This window comes from Selaginella moellendorffii, unplaced genomic scaffold (assembly GCF_000143415.4).
Source record: "Selaginella moellendorffii unplaced genomic scaffold, v1.0 SELMOscaffold_18, whole genome shotgun sequence".
Taxonomy (NCBI): Eukaryota; Viridiplantae; Streptophyta; class Lycopodiopsida; order Selaginellales; family Selaginellaceae; genus Selaginella; species Selaginella moellendorffii.
The window spans coordinates 1,581,504-1,608,568 of record NW_003314279.1 but is presented as its reverse complement, the minus strand read 5'-3'; the positions used below and the strand labels follow the sequence as shown (position 1 = coordinate 1,608,568).

The window sequence follows — 27,065 nt, the reverse complement described above, 5'->3', positions numbered from 1 at the left end:
GAGGTGGAGTCCGAGATGGAGTCCGAGATGGACCCAAGATGGAGTCCGAGATGGAGTCCGAGACGGAGTCTGAGATGGAGTCCAAGATGGACCTGAGATGGAATCCAAGATGGAGTCCGAGATGGACCCAAGATGGAGTCCGAGATGGAGTCCGAGACGGAGTCTGAGATGGAGTCCGAGACGGAGTCCGAGATGGAGTCCGAGACGGAGTCTGAGATGGAGTCTGAGATGGACCCGAGATGGAATCCGAGATGGAGTCTGAGAAGGACCCGAGATGGAGTCCGAGGTCGAGACCGAGACCGGGACTGAGACCGGGACCGGGACTGAGACCGGGACCAAGACCGAGACCGAGACCGAGACCGGGACCGGGACCGGGACTGGGACCGGGACCGAGGCCACGACCGAGGCCGCGACCGAGACCGAGGCCGAGAGCGAGCCCGAGTCTGAGTCCGAGTCTGAGTCCAAGTCCGAGTCCGAGTCCGAGTCCAAGTTCGAGTTCGAGGCTGAGAGGGTGAAAGCCCAAAGCATTCATCTCCCAGACCCTAGGGGGTTTGGTGAGCTCCAAAAGTATAGTAAAGGGGAGGACTGCAGTAAAGCCAGTTTGGCCAGGAAAGGCCAATTTGGCCTAGGAAGGCTAGACCCAGTGTTGGGTGATGAACTGACCACTGGGAAGTCCAAGACTAAAGTGAATACAAACCGACAAGCGGGGTAGCTTGGTGAAGTGTTCAAGAGTCGACTCTAGTTCCCCCGGGAGATCAACTAGCCAATGCTCCCAGCCCAAGTGTGGGTGGCACTACCTACTTGGATACCTAATGTGGCTTAACGGAACCTCGCTCTAAGCCCATGGCTAGAGCACCCAAAGGCGGAAGGCGGGGAGAGTACCCACGAGGCTTGCGTAAGGCCACGGTGTTCCAAAATGTTGTCCCAAGGCCCAGACTGTGGAAAGAAAGAGGAGTAGTCCTCTGGTGTAGTGACCAAGGATACAGTCATGCGGTGAGGAAGTCCCAGAGGACCGTGGGACTTAGTGGTCGGGCCTGTGGGCCCTGATCTAGTGGCAGTGTTGGCGAACACGGCCAAGGACAGAAAGGGACTTGGTGGGGACTAGAAAGGAGATATTGGGGAAGGCTATTCCCCATGTCTGCGGGCATCCTAAGGATGCTAAAGAGTGGATCTGGGATGACCACTCATGGACAGATGGCCCAGTCTTGGAGAGACGGGATTGCAATGTAGGAGGTGTGGGACCACTGATGTGACCAAGGTGATTGGGCATAGCCTAGCGTAACAAGCTGGTATGTTGGTGGTGCCTTGGGGTGTCGGTCATGGGACCGGTCACGTGGAGCACTGGGACTAAGTGCAAAGGTTGAGTGGCATGGATGCCATTCTCGGGGCTAGCAAGCCCCAAGTCCTGAGTGGGACTTATGGAGGTTGTGAATGAGACTCCTTCAAGTGGTTGGAGGTGTGGTTAAGTGATTAAAGTAGAATGGAAAAATGTAGTCGCTTACATTTACATACTGGAAATGCACCACCACAAAATCCACCAATGATGAGATCCCTAGGATTGATATAGGCACTTTGCAACATATACCCATAGGGATCATAGTATGGTTTGCAAAGGTTTTGAGGATGATGATTGTGTTGTTCTTGATCTGGAACCCAGTAGACTTTGCCAATGCCAAAGAGATGGCATTACTCCCTGATCCTGAATCCAAGAGTGCTTCTGCTATGACAATATCTCCCAATGTGACTAATGCTATAAAAGCTCCTAGATCTTATGTTGTTGTGGTATCCATGATGTGGATCTCCTCTCTAGCATGAAGAAAAGGTTTGTTGGACCATGCAAGAGTTTCTAACTGCTATCCAACTCTTGGGACTGATCGTAAAAGTTGTCCGAGTAAAAGGGTGATTGAGCTACGTAATAGCTATTACATGATGTATGTCAGAAGAGATGAAGATGTGGTAGGAGTCATGGAAGATGTATTAGCCAAGCTCGGAGAAGATGTGCTGTCAAGCTAAAAAGGTCCAACATCAACTATAAGGGAGCCAAAAAATGCCAACTTAAAAGGCAACTTGTATGTGCTGGTTGGACCTAGTACTTGTTAACAACTAAGTCGTGCTCTTTATTGAGGTGGTCGAAGTGCAAAGTTACCAGCAAGTGGATGCTCCTGGACACATTAGCTCCTTGGAAGTTAAAGCTCTAGATGGAGGTGATAGCACTATTTTGTTGAGTGTGTACTAGCCTCACAATGGGTACACCAATGATAGGGTCATCTCAATGTTGTTTCTATTTGCTAAAATCTCAATGCCTTAAGTTCCTCAAGAATGGTAGTCTATTGTTGTTGCTGTTGCAAGAGAGCTTGTTATTGACACTCAAGGAGGTTTTTGTATTAGCGAAATTCAGTAATAGCAAATTCCAATACTAGTGGCTATTTCTCTTTCACAACTTTGGGTGTAGATTGGTGAGAAACTGTTGCAATCAGATGCTTGAGGAGGTGGCTGGATGGAGATTGGGCAACTTAGGAGACACCTAGAATGAGGCAAAGCTCCTTCTCAACCTTCTTGGCATGCTCAAAATTTGAACAACACTCAATATGCTTATACTTGAGAAGTTTGCATTGGATGAGTGGCTTTAGCCCTGAAACAAAGGTGGTAACCACGATTATCTCTGTTAGGTATGGGATCTAAGTGAGGCATAGCTTCCAGTGCTTCTTGAACCACCAAATATACTCAATGACAAACTCATGTTGTGTTTGTAGGAAAGAAAAGAACTCGGTGTGAAGTTGTTGAAGATCCTTCTCCTATCTAAACATCTTGAGGAAGAGTCTCTTCACCTCTATATATCATTCCCACTCTATATCCAAGAATGACTCTACCCAAACTCGAACTTATCCATGCATCAATCAAAGAAAGTGGTTGCACTTGCCATCGTGATTCCATTTAAGTCATAAAAAACCTTAAATTTTACTATATGAATCCGTATTGGTGAAGCTCCTAGTGTGAAGGTAAATCCACACCCTGCTGTAGGATATAAATTGGATTAACTATCTCTACTGGTTGCTGCAAATCCCTAGTCAAAGCATCTGTTGGATTTAGTGAATCCTCCTCATTTGATATGAATCTATGGAAATCAAACTCTTGCCTTAAATGTGAAAACTTGCCTTTAAGAATGGAGACTAGTGCCTTCTAAATTGATCTTCTAGGTGATTATGAATGTGTTATCACCAGCATAAAATGTTTGAATCATTGCAAATGCCTAAATATGGTAAATGCTATGAAGTGATGCACCCAATCTAGCAAGTTGAATCATCCTCAAACACCTAAGCAAAGCTTATAACCAAAATAAATGGTCATGAATGTTGCAAATTCCAAAATAAAATTCCAAGAGGCGTGAAAATGTTAAGGTATCTCTAAAAGAAACAAGTGTTGTGCTTTTCTATTAAAAACTCTTGGAATCACCTGGAAAGTGGCTCAATGTCACCCTAAAAAGCTAGATCATCCTCACACAAAGATTTGCAAAAGCAAAGTGTAAGATGGGAGAAAAAATCTTAAGAATAATAATCACACTCAAACAAGGATGAAAGTTAGTGAAGAACAATAAAATCTCATGAAATTAGATATCAAATTAGATGATGCAACACAAAAATAAGATATCACAAAGGGATTTACAATCCTGATGTAAGAAATTGCAAGAAAGGTAAGAACTTTATGTGTTAGAGAGGTATGCAACTTCGTTTATCATACGATGCTAGAGAAAATGACTTGAATTTGGCTCAAAACTCCATGAAAATATTGAAGTGATGACTCAAAAGGAAGAGCAGAGCAAAGCACACACGATACAACAAACGACAGTGAAAATAAGATTTAGACACTCAAGAAATTGGCACTCAAAAATTGTTATAGTGTGGGGAAGAAAGAAACTAAAATGTGATTAAAAAAAATGATGGAAATGCACAAATTTGGATGATGGATAGCTCTATCCATGTCTTAAGACCACTTAGAAACAAAATTTTACAAAGATGCACAAAATGGAGAGAATTCTCACTTTGCAAAGCTTCCATAGTGAATTGCATTCGCACGCTAAAAGAAAAATGCATACATGTCATAGCTCTCAACGAATTGGCCTCCAACAAACCACTCTTTGGATAGCTATTAGCAAGATTTAGGAGCCCATCAAACAAATTGGTACAATCTCTTCCTAGAATTCAAGCTTAGATTGAAAAAAGATGGATGTAGGAAGAGGAATAAAAACTGAAAGAAAAATCACTAAAACTCCATTTCTCCACTAGATCACAAGTGCTTATACTTGATGGAAGGAAAAGCCTGAGATCTACATACCCAAAAAAAGAGCCCCTCAAATGGGTCAAAGACGAAGGAGAAAACCCCACTAAAAACTGACATTGCATGCCATAGCTTCAAGAAGATGAAATCTCACTCCAACACTCAGAAATCTCTCTATAGGGGTAATCCTACCACTCTTAGCCTACCCTCTCCAAGATTGCCACTCCAAATCCCATAGATCCTCTCCATCAATCAAGAAATGCTCCAGAAAAAAAAAAGATATGTGTTATACTGGGTTCACCATGTTAAGGTATAGCACCTTGATCCTCCTCCTCTCTATGGCTCTGTTCATGTCTTAAGCTCTCTCTCTCTCCATACTTTAGCTTAAGACATAAAATGCAAAACCTTTGATATTTGTGGTTTTTATATGAATATTTTGAGAATTAAAATATTCCCTCTCCCTCTCTCAAGATGCCCATAGCTGCAATAAGGGAGTAGGAGTGGGAGTAGGAAGAAGAGTAGGAGTATGAGTAAAAGTGGGAGTGGGAATTTTCTTTAGTTGCAATAAGGCAATTTAGTGGCAAAAGATAAAAAGAGTACTAGGTGGTAGTGTAGTTATAAGAGGGTTAACAAGTGCCCTAAGTTAGGATGAAGATTTATGGAGGTTATACATAAGACTCCTCCAACTGGTTAAAGGCATAATTAAGTGATTAAAGTAGAATGAAAAATTTAATTGCTTGTAGTGTTAAGCGAACCCCTTGATGGTACTCAAGAAAGAAGGATGAAAGGATCATTGATTTATTTATATAAAGACCCTCCACTATTCACCTAATTCCTCATTTTTTAGAAGAATCTTAATATTTAGATTGTAAGCTCCTAAATTTGGACTTTTCGAGAGGTCATCCAACCTAGTACTACTCAAACTCAAAAATGCTTAATCCTAAATATCTCAAAACCTTGAAAATGGGGTGCACTCTTTTTTATAGGCCTTTTCCCTCTATATTTAAATCATTATAGATTGTCTTTTTAATCATTCTTTTTGGTTGCTTATAATCCATCACATTTTCCTACAAGTTCATCTGGTGAATAGAAGATAAAAGCTGTAGCTCTCTTGAGAACCCTGCTCTTTTAACACCCTACCCCTCGGGTCGATCCCAGCCGAAGGCAAACTGAACCTGCCAGATATCAATCTCAACATGTGGTATAATTCCCTTAGCCAACCAATAAAGTTGGACTCAAGACCTCTTTGATACTAAATATAAAATTTTGAATTTAGACTTTTCGAGAGGTCACCCAACCTAATACTACTCAAATGCAACCTTAAGTATCCCAAAACCCTTAACTGATGGGAAAAACGGGTGTACTCTTTTTTATAGACCCTTTCTTTGTATATTTGAACCCTATGGATAGTATCTCAAGTCGTTCTCTTTAGTTACTTACATAAACCTTTTATTGCAACAACACTAATAGGATATTGTTGATGCCAAATCCTCCAGTTAGGAAATGGAGGATGTTAATCTAGAAAATGCTAACAATGTTTATATGTGTGACCAACCTCATCATATGCCCAATAGTGGACATCATGGCTACAATCAATAGAAAGTGGAGCTGAAGAACATGTAATGAGAAGTGGAAGAGATGATATTTCACAATATTGTAGTATCATCAACACAACACTTTGTCAAAATCTTGTAGGACTTTTGCATGCACTTGCTCCAACCACAACATTCCTAACTTGCTCCCTCCTAACATATTTGGCTCCACACAAAACAAGAAACTCTGGAAGCGAATGCTAAATTGTATTATTAATTTAGGTGGTCATTGATAAAGATAATATAATTGTTGGAAGGTATCATCATAATCATTAGCATACGTAAATACACATTTGAAAAAATTCAAGAAAAAGCTCCAATTTGCATGAGTGGTTACACTTAAACTATTGTCCCATTGCAATGCTATCCCTTAAAAACATATGGGAAACTCACATAAATGGCAAGCATCATTTTAAGAATGATAAGTGGTAATCACTATATAGTGATTAAACTAATGGTATATATCATCCCTAAGATTCCCATGAAAAAACTCTATTCAATATGAAGATTTGTAACAAAAGCAAGAGGAGTTATACCACAAGCTATGAATACTACCATCAACTGAGTTTGATTATTCAACTGTGTGTCCATCTTGTATCCCTTTCTAGAGACTCACTTATTGATCATTTTATACTCGTTCTTTAAGTAATTCGTTAGGAGTTCCACTCCTACTCTTAACTTTTTGAGTCAGAGTTTTTAGTCCAAACATGTTATGCTCGTTGAAATTCCACTTTGGCCACTATCATGTAGCACTCTTTCGGCCCCACTTTAGAGCTTAGGGATTTATGTCTTACAAGCACTAATTCATCCAATGTTTACTTTCCGAACTCATTTTTATAACAAAAGGTTTTTTATTATTCTCTTCATATTGATTAATATAGGCTTAAGTTTATCTTCTATTGCTCAACCTATTGCCACACATTGTCAACTATAGTTCAATTTTGCTATAGAGCCAATTTTTATTTTTATGGCAACAGCTATACACATGCATATACATAGCATGAGGCTGACTTAACTGTTGGTGTGGGAGATCTCAAGCTTGAAATTCAAATTGGTGCTAAGTCAAGCTTTTGACTTCATCCTTGGTATAAATTAGTTGCAATGCAATAATACCAAGTGTGATTTTAAAGCTTCTCCCTCTTATCTTATACTTCTTTATATTTCTTTCATTCTAATGGTCCAACCCGACCATAGCCACAAAATTCATTCGATTTTGTGGTAGCTTTCCTAAGCATCAACACTTTTTTTGCCCACTAGACTTTTACAAACACTCAGTGTGAGTTTCTCCTCTTCAACAGCATCAACATTCTCCATCTAGGAGCAGCCAACACAACTAAACACCATACTCCAAGTCTTATATCAATATCTCTTGTGGTCTCGAATTCTCTCGACACCGCAAACTTTAGATCATCATGCCTAACTTCAGCTTAACTTTTTATGGAATCCAAGGCTTTCTCTAGGATTTCTTTTGCCCTCCAAAGGGGAGCTCCTTCACAACAACACTTAAGAAAAGCTTGACTTACCTTCTTCACTAGTAGTGAATTCTCTCCTCTCTTTGGGCTTTTAACTTTCTTTTTTTTTCTTCTTTGTTTTCACTTGTTTCTCATGTCCTTCTAGGCCATATCCTCTTGCCAACACAAGCTCAAGCTTAGATTCTAGCCTCAAGGTGGCCTTAACTCCACTTGTCTAGGAGCTTGTTCATCTTCCGGCCTTTCCTCTTGGTTCCCAGGTTCTTGTCTCTATCACTTTTGGGAACACATTCTCATCTTCATTCCCATTCATTTATATTCACAAATCATTACTCTATTCACTTTTATAATTATTGCATTCCATCATCACAAATACCCACTCTCTGTTTTTCATTATTTCCACACCATATATACATGGTACTTAGGATTTTCCAACATCACTCTATTGAGAAGACTTTCAACAATATAATGCAATAAAAATCAAATTTTTTGGACGTTGGAGACAAAAGATACAATTTAAACCATCACAGTATGAGACTTGCAGTAAATCTAGAGACATTCTAGCTCTTTTCTTCAGTCAATTGGGCCTACATAGAACAAGCATCCAGCCACTCATCAGTGGAGAAAACAAATTTTCTCACTCCACATGCTTCTAGCTGCATTTGGCCATTTCATCTTACACTCTACATCAAATCCCAATATTAGCTACTACTTCCAATTGCGACATCAGATCACACATAGTCCTCTTCTATATCATCCACCATAATATGGCCTCCATTCCATCCATTCCATCACTTCTTGGGCCACAATTTTTATCTTTTTCCGCACATACCCTCACTATGCAAGGCATTCACTCTATAGCTTTCTCAAGAGAGGCACAAAGAATGTTTATCACACATTATGGAATGAGGCCATAGCTTTGGTCAGGAGGCTCTTCATCATTGGGGATCTAGAGGATAAAGCCTTTGAACTTATCAATACAAAAAATTATCAAAAGGGCAAAATTGTGCAGCAATATTGGGCTGTTCTATAACGGGCTGCCACATATATCTCTAATGACATTGAAAAGGTAGAAAGGATGGTGAAGCAAGCTTTTTATTGAGGCTTTCGTGAGGATTTGCAGCCTTATCTGATCACTGCAAAAATGAGATCTATGGACAAATTGCTTTCTGTGGCAGCAAAAGCATTAAAAAAGTGGAAACCCAAAGCAATTACAACATGTGTTGCTCAGCCATAGGTACAAGAGAGTGATGACTCAGGAGAGCCAGAGGAATACCACCATGATGCCAAAAGAGGTGAGACTTTCTTGAGAGGTAACTGGTCTAAAAAAAAACAGATATACCAATGGTTCCAGGGTAGGTAGTGGTGTCAAGCAGTTGGCACCTACTGATGGGGAAAGGGACAAGGGACCTAGCAAAAGGATTGGTTGTTACACTTGTGGGAAAGAGGGCCACATTCAGCATGATTGTACCTACATTGCTGACCTAGAGAAGTGACACAATGACCTGAACCGGTAAGTTGAGGCCCTTAAAGCAAAGTCTTCGGAAGAGAATTTAAACTAGAGCTTGCGCTTGTGCAAGGGTCAGACGCAAATAATGGATACCCTACCCTTCTTTCTACATATAAGCTTTTGAATTTAGACTTCTTGGGACCCAGTATTATTTAAACCTAAGGACATTTAACCCCAAATATTCATGGGCTCTTTCCTTTTATATTTAAACCCTATAGACCGTCTCTCAAGCCGTTCTCTTTGGTTATTTACAATCCATCATGCTCCTTTGCAAATTCACGCCCTCGTGAATGGAAGTTGAGAGCCGCATCTCTCCCGAGAGCCTTGCTCTCTTGACACCCTACCCCTCGGGTCTAGCCTAGCCAGAAGCAAACTAAACTTGCCAAATGTTAATCTCAAATGTGATTCCCCTAAACTAACCAACAGAATCAAACTTGAGACTTCTCTGATACCAAATGTAAGATTTTGAATTTGGACTTCCCGGGAGGTCACCCAACCCAGTACTATTTAAACCCTAGAACGCTTAACCCAAATATCCCAAGACCATTAACCAATTGGAAAAAGGGATGCACTTTTATTCATGGGCCCTTTCCCTCTATATTTGAACCCTATGGACTGTCTTTTAAGTTGTTCTCTTTGATTGCTTACACTACAGTCACAAAATTTTGTTGTGGTCATGATATGGTGGACCAAAAGAAGATCAATTCATTATCTCTATGGTTGAACTCAGATTTCTCTAAGAGAGTGGTGGCCATGGTGGACACAAGCTATGAAGTGACAACAGTGCTAGAAAAGTGGGTAACTGAGGCCTCCAAGGTGGTATGCCCTTGTCATCACATACGTATACACATGGTCAATGATGAGCTATATACACCTCGAGGTCTAGTCAACCTTGATTTGAAGGTTGGGAACACAGCAGTGAGGATGACATGTATAGTCACTTGTGCAAATGCAGCACTGTTGGGACTTGATTGGATGGATGCTATAGGTGCAAAGATTGAAATAAGGGAGAGGCAACTCACTTTCTCCAATGGTCACAGACCTGTGAAGTTGGGGGGTCTGCTTAAACCTGAATCTTCACACAAAGCCTTTTGTTGCACTTCCGAGTTTAAAACATTTGCTCCAATCAAGCAAGGGATGTATCTGTGGAAGGAGCCATGCAAAGGTAACATGGCATCCAGATTGATGTTGCCTCACAAGCTGTGGTTGCTCTTTGCAGAGGCAATTGCAAACAAAGTATTTTTGGTTGATCAAAAGGTGGTGCTACTAAAAGCGGACGCAGACATTACGATTCCTCCTATGTCATAGGTTGTGATTTAATTTGTTTTGTTCCATGCTGCATGTATTCATGCCCAGTACATGTAGGCATTTGTCCCAACACAATTCTTTATTTGTTGCTGCAAGGGAACGTTCATCACTTGTGGTCCTCATATCAGGCACTCTAGAGAGGCAGCTAATGGAATAATTAGTTCTGCATATAAGGACAAGCTTGACATCCTTATGGCAAACTTGACAACCTCCACAGTGCACGTCAAGTTGGGTGATCCTATAGCCGAGGCAGCATGCAAAGATATCTCAGACATTGTGTGCTATACAGCTGCTTATGGTTTGGATGCTCTTGGATTGCCAGAACCATTCAAAAATTATGTTGGGGGAGTGAGCTGTATGTCGTCAGAAAAGCTGCCACTAGATGAGGAGGCTCTAAAATTCCTTGGGAGGATAAAAGGAGAACTAAAAGTTGGAGATATGCTCTCAGGTACGGATCTCGTTTCTGAATTTGATGAGTTGCTGTGGCAATATCAGGAGATTTTTAGTACTGGAACTCTTGACCTGGGCAAAACTGATATGCTTCATCATGAGATCCATACTTCCTCAAGCAGGCCTATCAAGCAGCATGCATACCGTGAAACTCCCAAACAGTGGAAGATTGTTTCCAAGGAGATTAAGGAAATGTTAGATGCTGACGTAATTGAGCCTTCATCATCACCCTGGGCATCGCCAGTGGTTCTCGTCGAGAAGGATGGCACAACCAGATTCTACATTGATTATCGCAAGTTGAACTCCATTTCTAAGCGTGATGTTTATCCACTACCACAAATAGATGATACACTCGACCAGCTTGCTGGTGCACAGGTAGATGTCTGAGAGAGAGGTATGCTGGTACTTATGTGTTGTAACTCAGGTGTTTTCCGCAATTGATCTAGCCTCTGGATTCTGGCAAGTGCCTATGAGAGAAGAGGATAAGGAAAAGACAGCTTTTACATGCCGGGATGGTTTGTACCAGTTCAAAAGCATGCCTTTTGGGCTATGTAACACGAGTGCTACTTTTCAAAGACTTATTGACCGTGTCCTTGGTACGCTCAGATGGGAATCGTCACTTGTCTATATAGACGACGTTAATGTCTATTCTCGGGGAGTATGTAGCCACATCACAGACCTCAGAAAGGTATTTTATAGATTGAAAGCAGCAGGTCTGAAGATTAAGCCAAAAACATGTCACTTCTTCATGCGCGAAATTAAGTTTCTTGGACATGTGGTATCTGGTAGAGAAAATATCAGCAGTGAAGGAGTTTCCTATTCCTGAGGGAAAGAAGTAGGTACATGAGTTCTCCTTCGTGTGTTTGGAACTCTAATGTCTCGATGCAGATTAAAGCCTTTCTTGGTCTGGCTGGCTATTATCGAAGATTTATCAACAAATCGCAGAAAGGGCCTTGCCACTGACAAAGCTTCTAAAGCAGTCGGAGCGCTTGGGGTGCCAAGCAGCAGAACGCCTTTGAAGAACTAAAGCGGGAGCTGTGCAAGTAGCCTATATTATCTTATCCTGATTGCAGGTATTGTGGTTGCCTGGTAATGTATTGATCCATCTTGTGCAGCTTTTGCAGTGCGACGCATCAAGACTTGCCATATCAGCAATATTGGCACAGATTGGCAATGCAGAACATCCCATTGCTTATTATAGCAGAAAGCTGAGCAAAATTACTCCATTTCGGAAAAGGAATGTCTTGCTGTAGTACAGGGACTCAAACACTTCCGTGCTTATGTCCATGGCACCCAAGTCAAAATCGAAACTGATCACCAAGCACTCAAGGCTCTTCAAGGCTCAGGATCACTCTCAGGTCGTCTCCAGCGATGGTCGATTTACTTAATGGGATATGACTATGAAATTGTTTACAAAAGAGGCTCACAAAACTCGAACGCAGATGGGTTATCCAGAGCCTTTCACAGCTAGACTGTCTCACAAACTTGTTGAATTTTCTTGCTATAGTTCTCATGTTTAATCGTATTGGCAATATTTATCATTCCTGTTCTGGGTTGTAGTTCCATCCGCGTGAGCATCCCCATTTGGACTTGATTATTTAAGTGTGTGGGTTGGTTGAGGTAGTTATCCCTGCTTTGGACTTCAGATGGATCGCGAAGAATACAAACTGCGCTTGGCCTTTGCTGAATCAGGAGAGATTGTTCCTGGCATTGACAAGTCAGTGAGGAGAAAACTCAATTGAGGAAGAGATAAGTTTGGTGTGCTAGATGGCAAGCTAATGTACATCGCTTCAAGAGAGCTGAATCAATACCTGTTGATAGTTCAGCGGGATGAGGTCGATGAGCTCGTGCTAGATACCATGCTTCCTCTTTATCGGGACATTTATCACGGAACAGGATCCTAGATGATTTACAGCAGCATTACTGGTGGATTGGTATGAGGAATGATGTTGATCGGGTGATAGCCTCATGTACGGCTTGCAAGATCTCTAATGCTCCAATGCGGTCATCTATAACCTCAGAATTACAGCCGTTGCCAATTGGAGGGCCTTTTGCAAGGGTGGGACTTGATTTTGTTGGACCTTTCAACTTCCCCTCCAGACATGGCAACAAATATATTGTTGTTTGCATGGACTACTTCTCTAAGTAGGTTGAGGCACGAGCAGTAAAAGACAAATCTACTCAGACTGCTGTGGAGTTTATCTACGAGGATGTTATCTTAAGACATGGAGTCCCAGAGGAGATCCTTACTGACAGGGGAAAAGAGTTTTGCAGTGAGGCATTCTCCCTACTGTGCTGCAGAATGGGTGCGAAGCACACCCTGACAGGACGATTCAAACCTTCAACTAATGGCATGGTAGAGCGCTTAAACAAGACACTAGAAAAGATGGTCTCAGTAAATATTTTGCTCAAGAAAGGGGAGTGGGACAATGATTTGCCGGAAGTACTCTTTGCTTACAGAACAACAAGACACGAGTCCACAGGTTTTTCACCTTTTGAGCGAGATCTCACCGCAACCAATGATGGTATTGAATCCCAGAACTACATTGGAGAAAGCTCGAATCACAGGCCAATCTTGGAAGAAAGAGCAAGAGCAAACATTGAACAGGCACAAGCTCGTTATTCAAGGAACTACAAGAAAAAGAATCAATGATCATCCCTTTGGTGTTGGAGATTCTGTCATGGCCAAAGTTGTGGTGCAAGGCATCCTAGGAAGGAAGTGTTCTTCACGGTACGATGGGCCCTATTTGGTAATAGATCAGCCAACTCAAGCTAAGATGACAATTTTGGCTCAGCAAACAGAGAGTGCAATGCCATGGACAGTGTTAGCCACAGAATTACGATTCTCTAATTTGATATTCCACAGCAATGTTAGAAGTCCTAGAGAGCGCTCAATCAGACCTATGTTTTTTCAAGTCTCTCCTTCGAAAAAGAGGAAATGACTACACAATGCATGTGACATTAGTCTAGGAGTTGAGGACACACAAGTAAACGCTGTTCGAATCGGTGACTAGTTAGCAAAGCCTTAACTCTGTCGAACCCTAACCCTAACTTTTTCTATTTTTTGGTTGTATCGCGCTTCTTGGCGAACAGGCTGACGTGGTGGGACATCTTGAGGGAGGGTTTTTGCGAGGTTGGGGAGAAAGGAGATTGATACCTCAGAGGTGGGGAGCAGAGTCTGAGCGTGTGGCGTGTTTGGTAGACATTACGACTAGAAAGGTGTGTTTTCTTTGAGGCTTTGTTGCTGTGACCACATCAGTCCATGAATGAAAATAGGTCCTGGTTTGACCGCTATAACGTTTACTTAAGCAAACCAAAAATTTAAATAGCAATGGACTTGTTAAAACTGATTAAAAAAAAATTCAAAATAACTTAATTTTTAAAGGAAAAAAAAAGAAATAATTAACAGGTTTGAATTTAGGGCTAGAATGGAGCGATGGCTGGTCAAAAATATATTTCAACTTTTTCTTTTAGGGTTCTTGGGTTAGGGTTTTAGCGGCAAATGGCAGTGGAGCGCAGGAAATTGACACCGGGACGGGGAGGTGTTGTCCAGCAGCGGCTGAGCGAGGACGAGGCCAGGGTACGGGCAATTGCGGAGATTGTAGGGGCTATGGTGGAAGGACGCCGCAGTGGTGAGGACGTCGATCTCAATGCGCTTAAATCCGCTGCTTGCCGCCGCTACGGCCTTGCCCGAGCGCCAAAGCTCGTGGAGACGATCGCGGCGTTGCCAGAGACGCGATCTCGTCCTGCCCAGGCTCAAGGCCAAGCCTGTGCGCACTGCCTCTGGGATTGCCGTGGTTGCCGTCATGTCCAAGCCGCATCGGTGCCCACACATCGCCTATCTGTGTCTGCTGCCCGGGAGGCCCAGATTCGGACTTCGAATATAGCACACAGTCCTACACTGGGTATGAACCAATGAGCATGCGAGCAATTCGAGCAAGGTAAATTCTATAGTCTTTTTCATTTCTTTTTTTGCTAGCAAAAAAATATTCAGGTACAATCCTTATATACAGGCTCGAGGTCGAGTGGATCAACTCAGGCGTCTGGGCCATAGCGTGGATAAGGTGATCAAGTTTATGGATTCTCTTCTCTGTCACTGAGCAAAGGTGATCGCCACAGGTTGAATGTATCCTTATGGGAGGTACTTTCATGTCTTTGCCAGCAGACTACCGCGACTATTTTATCCGAAATCTCCATGACGCTCTGTCTGGTCACACCTCTCGAAATGTGGAGGAAGCCGTGAGATACTCAGAGCATGCTGCCATCAAGTGCATTGGACTGACCATTGAGACGTAAGGCTTGCGTGGTTTCTTTCAATCACCTGGTTTCTTAATTTCGTTTTTCTCGCTGTTGCAGGCGTCCCGACTACTGTCTGTCTCCTCACTTGCGCCAGATGTTGTCTTATGGCTGTACGCGGCTTGAGATTGGGGTGCAGAGCACGTACGAAGATGTCGCTCGAGATACTAACCGGGGCCATACTGTTGCTGCTGTTGCCGACTGCTTTTGCCTTGCCAAGGACGCTGGCTTTAAGGTCCGATGGCATTTCCTACACGAACTTCTTTCGCTGATTATGTATTTCAGGTGGTTGCTCATATGATGCCTAACTTTCCAAACGTCGATATGGAACGGGACATGGAAAGCTTCCGCGATTTTTTTGAAAATCCTTCCTTTCGAGCGGACGGCCTCAAAATCTATCCAACGCTGGTTATTCGAGGGACAGGTTTGTACGAGCTATGGAAGACTGGAAGGTTAGTGTATTTGCTGGTCTTTTCTCCGAGACAAAATTGATGTGCATCCTGATTGCTACAGGTACAAGAACTATCCACCTGAACAACTCGTCAATCTGGTTGCCCGAGTGTTGTCTCTGGTACCTCCCTGGACTCGGGTCTATCGCATACAACGTGACATCCCCATGCCTCTTGTAACGTAGGGCGTCGAGAAGGGAAACCTGTGAGAGCTGGCGTTGATGGGGATGGAGGACTTGGGCTTGAAATTTAGAGATGTCAGGACAAGAGAAGCTGGGATTCAGGTTTGCTCACATGCTCACGAGTAAGTAACATTCAACTAATAATTCTGATTCTTTTGCAGGATATACACAATCAAATCAAGCCTGAAGAAGTAGAGCTAGTAAGGCGTGACTACTGTGCTAACAGAGGCTGGGAGACGTTTCTGGCTTATGAAGACACTAGACAGGTATTTTGCCTAAAGCTTTCTCAAAGTCTTATGCTTATCATGCTTATCTTGCATGAGAGTGATCATCTAGGATATACTGGTGGGTTTACTGCGCCTGAGAAAATGCGGTCCCAACGCTACATGCCCCGAGCTGCTGGGAAGATGTTCGATAGTTCGCGAGCTGCACGTTTATGGAACTGCGGTGCCTGTTCACGGCCGTGACGCCGACAAGCTACAACACCAGGTCTATTTGTTTTCATCTTTATCCTATTGTCTCAAGCTACTTCCAATTTGTACAGGGTTATGGAACTCTTTTGATGGAAGAAGCCGAGAGGATAGCTCGCAAGGAGCATCGATCCGTGAAACTGGCAGTGATATCCGGAGTGGGAACTAGACACTACTACAGGAAACTAGGCTATGAGCTAGAAGGTCCCTACATGACGAAAAGATTGTAAGTTTACAAGATGAGAATCTCAATCGCTTTTTGATTTGCAAACGCGAATGTTTAGCATATAGCGCAGCGAGATCTTATGACAGCACATATTGTATTTAAAAGCTGCTAGTAATGAGATCAAACTCTACCACAAGTTGTACTTAAAAAACTGCTAGTAAACCGAAGTGTTTTACATTAGCACGGGACCTCCTTCCACCGAGCAAAACTATCTTGAATGCTGCTCAAAGATCGCAAATCAAAGTTGACTCCAAACTAGTTGAATTATATTGAATAAAATAACTCCAGTAAACATAAAATTTCTTCAGTAATCAAAAGTTACTACAATTTGTAAAGACCTTTGATCAGGTCACATTGAATAGCCGAACGATTCCGGTCGAATTCGAGGAAACAACCACCATTTTTTTTCCATTGCTGAAACAACTAGTGTACGCAGCATATTCACCCCTGTCAACGCTTCTATTTCGAAATTTCGCTCAAAAACCCGGGAAGAAAACTTTGCATCCACGCCAAAGCGTGTGCGGCGGCGTCGAGAAGAGCCCTACTTTGTCTAGAACAGGTTTTTATTGGCGAGGACTCTCCATATGTTCCATAGAAGAGGGTCACGAAATCACAGCATCACGTGCGCTTTCTAGTTAAGCGTCTGGACCGTCGGATCAAATCCCAGCCCAGAAGCGTATAAATGAGAAGCTTCCATGGAGTAGCATGGGCTTGTTTGTGGAAGTTTTCGGCCATGGTCCAAAGAGGCCAATTATATAAAGCCCTAGCTCCCAAACTATTTTCCATTCTCCTCATTTCTTCCGGCTCGATCGATCCAGGGATGTAGCGCCAGGATCTGGGATCTGGATCTCGATCGAATCGACTTCTAGTGGTAGCTCGTCGAATCGGGGGTGGAATTTTGTAGGTCGCATCGCCCCGGAATTCCAGATATTGCCGAAAACATTGCATTGGATCATCGCGAAAGAGGGGAAAAGGGCGGAGCGATGGCGGCTCCGACCGACGTGGAGCTGATGAGAGCGGCGAGCTCGCGATCGTGGACGGAAAATGTCTTCTCGCGCAGCTCGGTCAGGGAGGTGGACGATGAGGAGGCCCTGAAATGGGCCGCGCTGGAGAAGCTTCCCACATACGATCGCCTCCGGACGGCCATAATCAAGAACGTGGGCGAGCATGGGAGCACTCGCCACGAGCACATTGATGTCAAGTCCTTGGGCCTCGTGGAGAGGAGGAATCTTGTGGAGAAGCTCTTGGCAACAACGGACACGGAGAACGAGATGTTCATCCGCAAGCTCCGGGAAAGGATCGACAGGTAGTAGAACTGTTTTGATTCGAGTTTCTTCTCACTCTTGGAACAATTGTCTCAGAGTCGGGATAGACCTTCCCAAAATCGAGGTGAGGTACGAAGGACTTCAAATCGAAGCTGCTGTACGTGTCGGCAAGCGAGCTCTACCGACGCTGTTTAACTTTGTCATCAACATGTCCCAGGTTCGTACTATTAACAAAAAAATCTTTTCATCGCTCTCTGGCTCTTACTTTTTTGTTGTGATTTGTTTTTCCAGCAAATCTTGGGAAAGCTACACTTGCTCCCTTCTAAGAAACACGTCCTCACGATTTTGCGCAACGTTAGTGGTATCGTGAAGCCTTCCAGGTAATGAAATTGCTGCATCTTTCGGCGAAAATCTTGTACTTATACTTCTCTACAGGATGACACTTCTGCTGGGCCCTCCTAACGCAGGGAAAACTACGCTGCTTCTTGCGCTTTCTGGAAAGTTGGACCAAAGCCTCAAGGTAAGGAAGTCCTCCAGCTTTTAGGAGATGGTTCTCATCTTAGATTTCACTTTACAGGTTTCTGGGAGAGTCACCTACAATGGCCACACATTGACTGAATTTGTGCCTCAAAGGACTTCTGCTTACATAAGCCAACACGACTTGCATAGCGGGGAGTTGACGGTGAGGGAGACGTTTGATTTTGCTTCTAGGTGTCAAGGCGTGGGAAGCAGATATGGTAAACAACGTCCTGGGTTGGCGTGCAAATGGAATTGACTTTCTTATAACTTGTGTCAGAGATGATAACGGAGCTTTCAAGACGGGAGAAAAACGCCAAGATCAAACCGGATCCCGATGTTGATGCGTTCATGAAGGTAATAAGCACTTTGTGGTTGGCAGCGTTCTTACGAGCTTCTTACAGGCGTCGGCTATAGAGGGTCAGGAGACCTCCATTGTGACGGACTATGTGCTGAAGGTAAGCGTGTTTTGGATCGTGATCAAAGAGGATTCGCGGTTCTCATGCATTTTTTCGCTTCCAGATTTTGGGTTTGGACGTTTGTTCTGATATAGTTGTCGGAGACGCCATGCGCAGGGGTATTTCTGGAGGACAAAAGAAGCGTGTCACTACAGGTAAGACTTGCAAGCCTGGAAGCGTTTTGGTCACGATTTGTTTATGACAAATGTTTATTTTGCAGGAGAGATGCTCGTTGGGCCTGCAAAGTCTCTTTTCATGGACGAGATTTCAACCGGTCTTGACAGCTCGACCACATTTCAGATAGTGAAGAGCTTAAGGCAGTTTGTCCATGTGCTCGATGCTACCATGGTCATCTCCTTGCTCCAGCCTGCTCCCGAGACGTTTGAGCTTTTCGACGACTTGATTCTTCTGTCGGAGGGGCAGATTGTATATCAGGGGCCCCGGGAACTCGTGTTGGATTTCTTCGAGACGCAGGGATTTAAATGTCCTCCGAGGAAAGGTGTCGCGGACTTTTTGCAAGAAGTTACGTCAAGGAAAGACCAGGAACAGTATTGGGCTGACAAGAGGATGCCATACAGATTTATACCTGTCCAGGAGTTCGCGGATGCCTTTCAAAAGTTCCATGTCGGTCAGAACATTGCTGAAGAATTGGCGCGGCCTTTTGACAAGAGTAAAAGCCATCCGGCAGCTCTTGTCACTCAGAAGTACGCTCTTAGTAACTGGGAGCTTTTCAAGGCTCTCTTGGCGCGGGAGATACTTTTGATGAAGAGGAACTCATTCGTCTACGTGTTCAAAAGTTCTCAGGTATGCTATCAAAGACTAAAATCTATATATCTGATACTAAAATTTCCAATGCAGCTGATTGTTATAGCCGTAATCACGATGACTGTGTTTCTCCGGACCGAAATGCATCACAGAACTGTTGGCGATGGCAGTCTCTACATGGGAGCCTTGTTCTTCGGCCTGATCATGGTCATGTTTAATGGATTTGCGGAGTTGTCGATGACCATTGCGCGCCTTCCAGTATTTTACAAGCAGCGGGACCAGATGCTATTTCCTGCGTGGGCATTTTCTCTTCCTAACGTGATCACTCGAATTCCAGTGTCCCTGCTCGAATCAGCAATTTGGGTGTGCATGACGTACTACGTGGTTGGATTTGCTCCTAGTGCCGCCAGGTTTGTTGCATTGATGTTTAATGAGAAATAGTGTTGATATTTTATGTTTGAGTGTTTCAGGTTCTTCCAGCAGTTCCTCCTCATGTTCTTAATTCATCAAATGTCGGGAGGTCTTTTCCGATTCATTGCTTCACTTTCTCGGACTATGGTTGTAGCAAACACCTTCGGCTCTTTCACGCTGCTGATAGTTCTTGTCCTCGGTGGTTTTCTTCTTTCTAGAGGTAATCCATTGACTATACTCAGGTAGCACAACTTATATGGTCTTTAATTTCCAGAGGACATTGAACCTTGGTGGATTTGGGGATATTGGTCGTCGCCCATGATGTACGCACAGAATGCGCTTGCCGTGAACGAGTTCAGTGCATCAAGATGGCAGATTCTCGAAAATGCCAATCAGACCACCACCGTTGGCAACCAAGTTCTAGAGTCTCGAGGCCTGTTCCCCAATAAAAACTGGTATTGGCTTGGAACTGGTGCTCAGTTGGCTTATGCCATTCTCTTCAACGTTGTTTTCACTTTGGCACTCGCTTACTTCAGCGGTACGTAGGAATCTATTTCTTTTCTCCATGTAGGTACTCATTTTTTATATTCAAACAGCTCCTGGGAAACCGCAGGCCGTAGTGTCTGAGGAAATACTAGAAGAGCAGAACATGAATCGTACCGGCGAAGTCTCAGAAAGATCAGTGCATGCAAAATCAAAGCGATCCGGCAGATCTTCTAATGCAGGTAATGGCGCCATCACAAATTTCATTATATGGTCTAACATCGAATGCCAGGAGATCTGGAGCTTACGTCTGGTCGAATGGGTGCCGATTCTAAAAGGGGAATGATACTCCCGTTTCAACCTTTAGCAATGTCATTCAATCATGTTAACTACTACGTTGACATGCCCGCGGTATGCTTTTACGCATTTCCTTTGTAGGATATTGAGTTCTAATGTACTTGTAACAGGAAATGAAGCAACAAGGCGTGACAGAAAATAGATTACAGTTGCTGCACGACGTAAGCAGTAGCTTCAGGCCTGGAGTTCTCACGGCACTTGTCGGTGTAAGCGGTGCTGGAAAGACAACTCTCATGGATGTTTTAGCCGGGCGTAAAACTGGTGGCTACATTGAAGGCGACATTCGCATCTCCGGCTATCCCAAAAACCAGGCTACTTTTGCTAGGATTTCGGGTTATTGCGAACAAACTGACATTCATTCACCCAACGTTACAGTGTACGAGTCACTGGTTTATTCTGCTTGGCTCCGACTATCGGATGACATTGATAAGGGGACGAAAACGGTAAGGAGAGAGATGTTTTTCGTAGTCAAGTTTTCTAAGGTGAGTTTTGGAACAGATGTTTGTGGAAGAAGTTATGGAGCTTGTAGAGCTTAACCCTCTCCGGGATGCGTTGGTTGGTCTCCCTGGAGTTGATGGACTTTCGACCGAGCAGCGGAAACGACTGACAATTGCCGTGGAGCTCGTTGCAAATCCTTCAATTATTTTCATGGACGAGCCAACTTCCGGACTGGATGCACGAGCGGCAGCAATTGTCATGAGAACGGTCCGGAACACTGTCGACACCGGTCGCACTGTCGTCTGCACCATTCATCAGCCTAGCATTGACATTTTTGAGGCCTTCGATGAGGTACGCGATTATTACCTTGCAAACTCTCTTGAAAACCTGCCTGCTTTCTCCAGCTTCTGTTGATGAAACGCGGAGGGCGCGTTATCTACGCAGGTTCCTTGGGAAAGAACTCGCACAAACTTGTTGAATACTTCCAGGTAAGTCGCTTGCTTTGTTCTTGCAGACTTGAGATGATTTATATGGATTAATTTCCCCAGGGTATTAGCGGTGTTCCTAACATAAGAGAAGGATACAATCCAGCTACATGGATGTTAGAGGTTACCGCTGCAGACGTGGAGAGTCGTCTGGGAGTAGATTTTGCGGACATCTATAAAACTTCTTCAGTCTACCAGTAAGCACACTTGACCCTTATCTCTTTCTTGGCTAAACCACTGGTGTGTCTAGGCACAATGAAGCTATTATTACTCAGCTGAGCACTCCGGTTCCCGGCACGGAGGACATATGGTTTCCAACGCAATACCCTCTGTCGTTCCTCGGACAGGTCATGGGATGCTTGTGGAAACAACATCAGTCATACTGGAAAAATCCATACTACGTTCTGGTTCGCATGTTCTTCACCTTGGTTGTCGCGATAATATTTGGCACAATGTTTTGGGACATCGGCTCCAAAAGGTAAACGTTGCGTAGTTCAATCGAGCGTTGGTTCTGACTCCTGCCTTTCTCTTGTGAGCAGATCACGAGAACAAGACCTCTTTAATCTGATGGGATCTATATACGCTGCTGTGCTCTTCATTGGGTTCAGCAATTCATCAGGAGTGCAGCCGGTCGTTGCTATTGAGCGAACGGTCTACTATCGAGAAAGAGCCGCTGGAATGTACTCTCCCCTTCCATATGCTTTTGCTCAGGTAAGGCATACATCCGACTCTTCAGATTTCGTTTGACTCATCAAGGAAAACTCTGTGCGTCCAGGTCCTGATCGAGATTCCCTACGTGTTCGTGCAAGCCTTCTCGTATGGACTCGTTGTGTACGCGACGATGCAGCTGGAATGGACAGCAGCCAAGTTCTTGTGGTTCCTCTTCTTCTTGTACATGACGTTCCTCTACTTCACGCTCTGCGGCATGGTGACGGTGGCGCTGACACCCAACGACCAGATTGCAGCCATCGTATCCTCGGCATTCTACACAATCTGGAACCTGTTCTCTGGCTTCATCATCCCTCGACCCGTAAGTTCATGAATTCCACACATTTCTTTTCCGATTTCTTAACACTTTGGTTTGTTTCTTGGTGTCTCTCAGGCAATTCCAGTGTGGTGGAGGTGGTACTACTGGGCGTCGCCACCGGCGTGGTCTCTCTACGGCCTCTTCACGTCTCAGCTTGGAGATGTCACCACGCCGTTGTTCCGGGCCGACGGCGAAGAGACGACCGTGGAGCGCTTCTTGAGGTCCAACTTTGGGTTCAGGCACGACTTCTTGGGCGTCGTGGCCGGAGTTCACGTCGGCCTCGTCGTCGTCTTCGCGGTGTGCTTCGCCATCTGCATCAAAGTTTTCAACTTCCAGAACCGATGATCGATCAATTGGTTTTCGTGGGAGAAATTCTAAAGAACGAAGAAACTCGGTGCTGCCCCCATAACGATAGCTCCAGGGGCATCACAACATTTTTTACAATGAAGAGAATGTACAGTTTTCTTTGAATTATATAACCAGCCAAAAGGCTGGGTTTTTTTTTTTTTTTGAATGTGTACTTTTAGAATATTCCGTCTCACGCGGGAGAATATGCCACGAAATTGAAACGCGGAGGTTGAAACCCTCTGGGTATTCTCGTGTTCTTGATGGTTTGGGGACTTCTCGCGGAGGCGGTGGCTGCCAGGGCGCCCTAGCGCGTGAAGGATCGATTTTGGGAGCTCGGGCGGCATGGCATGGCGTCAGTTGCTGGAGAAGGTATGGCGCTCTCTTTCCTCTCTCCCATTAGGGCTGCGCCCGCGCTGATTGCCCGCGGATTTCGACCACAGGGAGGCTCCTCCGCCAAGCAGATGGTGTCGGCGGCATCCTTGTATGGGCTGGGACGCGCGATTGTGTTGAAGCAGCTGGATGCAGGCATTTTTCTATCCGATTTCCCTCGTCCTCTTCCCGTTGCTAATGATGCTTGAATTTCGGATGGCGCAGGGATCGTGTTGAATCGCCTCAAGAGACGCTGCATGTCGAGCTACACAAGCAATTTCTCGAGAAGGCTGGAGGAGCTGGAGAGAGAAGGAGGGCCCGATGCTCGGAGAAACAAGTGAAGTTTCTAAGAGATCTTAACAAGGTGGATCCCGAGGGAGTGATTTGGTGGTTCGAGAGTAGACCACTTCCGCAGCACAGCGCTGGTGCTTTGGCCGAGTATCTCAAAGCTCTCGTCAAGGTCGATAGGCTCGATGACAGTGCCTTGTTGAAAACGCTGCAAAGAGGTAAACGCTGTAACTCTTTCTTTATCGGATCTGATCCTCTTTTTTTTTTTTAAACTGTGTAAGAGTAACTGCATCGCTAGGAAGTTTTCAAGCTGAGGCGCGACCGATCATGTCTTCGGCAGGCAGTAGGAGCAGCCACGAAAGACGGAATTTTGGGCTCTCCCAGTGCGCCAATCCACATGGTCACGTCCGAAGGAGGTTTTAGAGTTCAAGTGTGGCGGACTGTTCGAACCTTGGCTCTGGGCTTTCTCCTTCTCTCTGGCGTTGGGGCCATTGTCAAGGACAAGGGCCTCAGCAAAGGTAAGCATCGTAGAGCATGGCTTGCAATGCAGCGACTGGAAAGACGATGCTGGCTCGGGCAACTGCTGGTGAAGCAGGGGTACCGTTTTTCTATTGCAGCGGGAGCGAGTTCGAGGAAGTGTTCGTCGGATGTGGTGCTCGGCGAGTGCGGGACTTATTCGCAAGCACTCGCCATGCATAATCTTCATGGACGAAATTGATGCAATAGGTGGGAGCTGAAATCCCAAGGACCAACAGTACATGCTGGTGGAGCTGAACGGTTTCAAGCAAAACGAAGGCATCATAGTGATCGCGGCTACGAACTTCCCGAATCTCTCGACAAGGCGCTTATCCGTCCTGGTCAGTTCGATCGGCATGTGGTGGTTCCAAATCCAGACATCCAGTTAGAGAACATCCATTTATGTATAAACACCTTGCTTTTCTTTTTTTCTTTTTTCTCTTTTTTTTATCTCTTATTTTTCTTCTCTTCTCTTGAACTTTGATTTTTCTTGTATAGATAGCAACAGGTTTTCTGGCACAAGTTTTATAGTGAAAGAAGATGCTTTAGCTATTTGAACACCTACCTAGAGGTCACATTAACGTTCTTGTTACATAAACGTATAAGTTTAGTCTCTTGTTATATGGGTTGTAGTGTTCTTCCATTGCAACTTTTATGAATCTTTCTTTTTCATAATTATTTTTTTTATTAAATGTGTTGTGGGTTATGTAAAGCACCCACAACACATAAACTCATCCCGTGTCCAAATTCACAATTTAATGCCATTTCATATTTAATAAGTTTCAAGCCTGTCTCAAATACTAACTCCTGATACTGAGGGAGGCTTAAGGTGAAAGCCCAAAACGTGTGTTCCTTAGGGGGGGATGGGTGGCTGGGCTATGGGGGGGGGTTCCAAATGTATATTAGGGATAGTGGGTAAGTCAAGCATGGCTAACCAACCTGAAACTCCCATTTGTGTGTTTGTCCTTGTTCTGCGTCTGGCATGTGTCATATGGCATAAAGAAGGTTTAGCTTCCACTTTTTGGTGTTATCCTATGGTAAATCACCATAGGATAAAGGGTCAAAACCACATGCATTACATTTTCCCTATAGTTTTAAAAGTATTTTTCATTTATAAATTCTTGCAAGTTGACTATATGATTGTGGCTTTTACTTCTGGCTGCTACACACATCATCAAATTTGTAAATGACTAGACAAGCATGCATAGCATATAGTGGTAATCACTACAATACTAAAAAGAAGAAGACAAAAAGGTAATTTTAATGGGGTAATTTATTTTGTTTATAAGCATGAATTAACATTATGAGCACCACTCATTAGATTGAGTTTTCATTTTATATCTCAATTTTATTTGTAGAACAAATATATAGATATACTACTTAATAAAGAAATGTGTTTTAGGTATTTTTAGAAATGATAAGTAGGCTCTAAATATAGAAATACACCCCTTTTTTATACAAAGGTGAACAAGCCACACTATTGAGGAGTAAGGTTGTTTATTCACATTAGTTGAGAGCAAAAATACATAAAATTGGGAGTTTGATCCATATTTGAGTATATTGACAGTCATATGTAGCTTCTATGCAAATGCCTCCATGCAGCATTTACATAAACTCCAATTGTTTATATTCTTTGTAAGTGCTTCTATTTTGTATAGATAGGTGAATTCTTTTGTTCTCTATTTAAACAAATTTAAAGTTTCAAAAACTTCATAGGATCTACTTTTGCATCCTTAATGTCATGCATTCTCTTTTTCTACTTGGGCATAGCTCAACATGTACTCCATAGCTTCCACCCTAGACATGTAATGATTTTTGCTAATATTGTTCTTGAAAGCAATGGAGTGCAACTCATTACCCTCTTTATCTTAGAGATGGAATTGCTGGCTTTTATAATTGCCACTTGAGATTGGTAGATAGAAAGAAAAGGCTTTGACACAAGAGAGCTAATGTCATTAGTCTATTTGCTAGGAGAAAATTTCTGTAATGTAGCTATATAATTTAATTATATTTTCCCACACAATTGCAAAACTAAATTTTCAAGTTCCCAACTGTAGTGTGGCAATAGAGAGGTTGCACTAGATCTATTAGCACAAATAAATGGGAAATTATAATTGATTCTAACTATCAAATTTTAAAACAATTATAAATCTATCAAGATCAACTTATATGTCTTTGTGAGAAATGCAATACCCAAGATAAATCTTGGGATCCAAACAAGCAATTAGACTACTTTAGTTTCAAATCAATTTGACACAATTAATTTAACACCTTTTGGATATTATAGACATATATACTCCTATTATGTCCCTTTTGAGTGGATCAAAGTATCAATAATAATGTTAGTAGTTATTTTTAGCATATTGTAGAGAAACTTATCTATTATCCACTGGAAAGTTGCAAAAGTATTATTCAAATGAAAAAATCATGTAATAAAATTTTGATTTAGCACTATCTATAACAATTTAAACTCAAGTTTATGATCACACAACTAAATTTGTTTTATGCTATACATATGCATATGGTTGTTGTTATAGAGAGTGAAAACTAGCTTTACCATATGATGTAAATGTAGACAATAAGATATAGTAACAGACAGAGCAATGAAAGATAAGTTTAAATTCGTATAAGGAAATACAAAAAAGGATAGACCTTTTATTATAAAAGAAACTTAGAAAGTGGTTAAATAGGTATTAAATGAACCTTTTGATGAAAGAGAGCAATAAAAAAGAAATGGAACATTTACAAGAACAAAACAAATCTAAACAATGCAAAAGTTAAATAAAAAAATAAAATAAATCCAATTACTCTTAACATTGCCCTTCATCTCCTATGTATAATATGTATATTTATATTAGTCCAAAACCCTAGGTTATATAGAAGAAAATGTGGATCAAAATGCTATTATATTTTTAATTTTTTAAAACTGAGGCAAAATTAATTAATTAGAGAAAATTATTTAATTTGAGGTAAATTAAATAATTAAATCAACTTATTAATTAATAAAACATGATAAATTCAACATAATCATATGGATTGTCTACAAGTACATGAATTGTGGCCAAGTTCATTACATGGGTCATAAATTGGCTCAAATTAATTAATTTAATCT

At 42.9% G+C, this 27,065-nt stretch overlaps 2 protein-coding genes and 1 pseudogene across 3 annotated transcripts; all 3 read left to right on the top strand.

The window, feature by feature from the left end:
* Positions 1 to 14,096: 14,096 nt before the first annotated feature.
* LOC112346903 lies at positions 14,097 to 16,363 on the top strand (annotated as a pseudogene).
* Positions 16,364 to 16,984: 621 nt separating this feature from the next.
* Positions 16,985 to 22,896, top strand: LOC9650350 (ABC transporter G family member 39). 2 transcript variants are annotated; one of them, XM_002972118.2, is made up of 22 exons: positions 16,985 to 17,533; positions 17,589 to 17,709; positions 17,784 to 17,872; positions 17,928 to 18,012; positions 18,070 to 18,229; positions 18,289 to 18,365; positions 18,413 to 18,466; positions 18,531 to 18,621; positions 18,687 to 19,270; positions 19,325 to 19,641; positions 19,702 to 19,862; positions 19,917 to 20,180; positions 20,239 to 20,367; positions 20,418 to 20,536; positions 20,593 to 20,925; positions 20,981 to 21,271; positions 21,325 to 21,408; positions 21,469 to 21,602; positions 21,656 to 21,883; positions 21,945 to 22,116; positions 22,181 to 22,435; positions 22,508 to 22,896. In XM_002972118.2, exons 1-22 carry the CDS (start codon positions 17,211 to 17,213, stop codon positions 22,775 to 22,777), a joined length of 4,341 nt encoding a protein of 1,446 aa, XP_002972164.1. In that variant the 5' UTR covers positions 16,985 to 17,210; the 3' UTR covers positions 22,778 to 22,896. The 2 variants fall into 2 exon arrangements, with proteins under 2 accessions (XP_002972164.1, XP_024532537.1); XM_024676769.1 differs by having other exon boundaries at positions 18,687 to 19,641.
* A 128-nt stretch (positions 22,897 to 23,024) lies between these two features.
* LOC9650349 (ATP-dependent zinc metalloprotease FTSH 5, mitochondrial) lies at positions 23,025 to 24,380 on the top strand. The gene is made up of 4 exons (XM_024676786.1): positions 23,025 to 23,149; positions 23,221 to 23,305; positions 23,375 to 23,655; positions 23,719 to 24,380. Exons 1-4 carry the CDS (start codon positions 23,128 to 23,130, stop codon positions 23,721 to 23,723), a joined length of 393 nt encoding a protein of 130 aa, XP_024532554.1. The 5' UTR covers positions 23,025 to 23,127; the 3' UTR covers positions 23,724 to 24,380.
* Positions 24,381 to 27,065: the final 2,685 nt, after the last annotated feature.

Bases quoted from the DNA above. Each gene is read 5' to 3' on its own strand.
- LOC9650350 (XM_024676769.1), top strand. From the start codon at position 17,211: ATGGCGGCTCCGACCGACGTGGAGCTGATGAGAGCGGCGAGCTCGCGA. The intron at 20,368-20,417 runs GTAATGGCGCCA...ATCGAATGCCAG, and splicing joins CGGCAGATCTTCTAATGCAG to GAGATCTGGAGCTTACGTCT. The intron at 21,272-21,324 runs GTACGCGATTAT...TGCTTTCTCCAG, and splicing joins TTTTTGAGGCCTTCGATGAG to CTTCTGTTGATGAAACGCGG.
- LOC9650349 (XM_024676786.1), top strand. From the start codon at position 23,128: ATGGCGTCAGTTGCTGGAGAAG. The intron at 23,150-23,220 runs GTATGGCGCTCT...TTTCGACCACAG, and splicing joins GGCGTCAGTTGCTGGAGAAG to GGAGGCTCCTCCGCCAAGCA. The intron at 23,306-23,374 runs GCATTTTTCTAT...CGGATGGCGCAG, and splicing joins GTTGAAGCAGCTGGATGCAG to GGATCGTGTTGAATCGCCTC.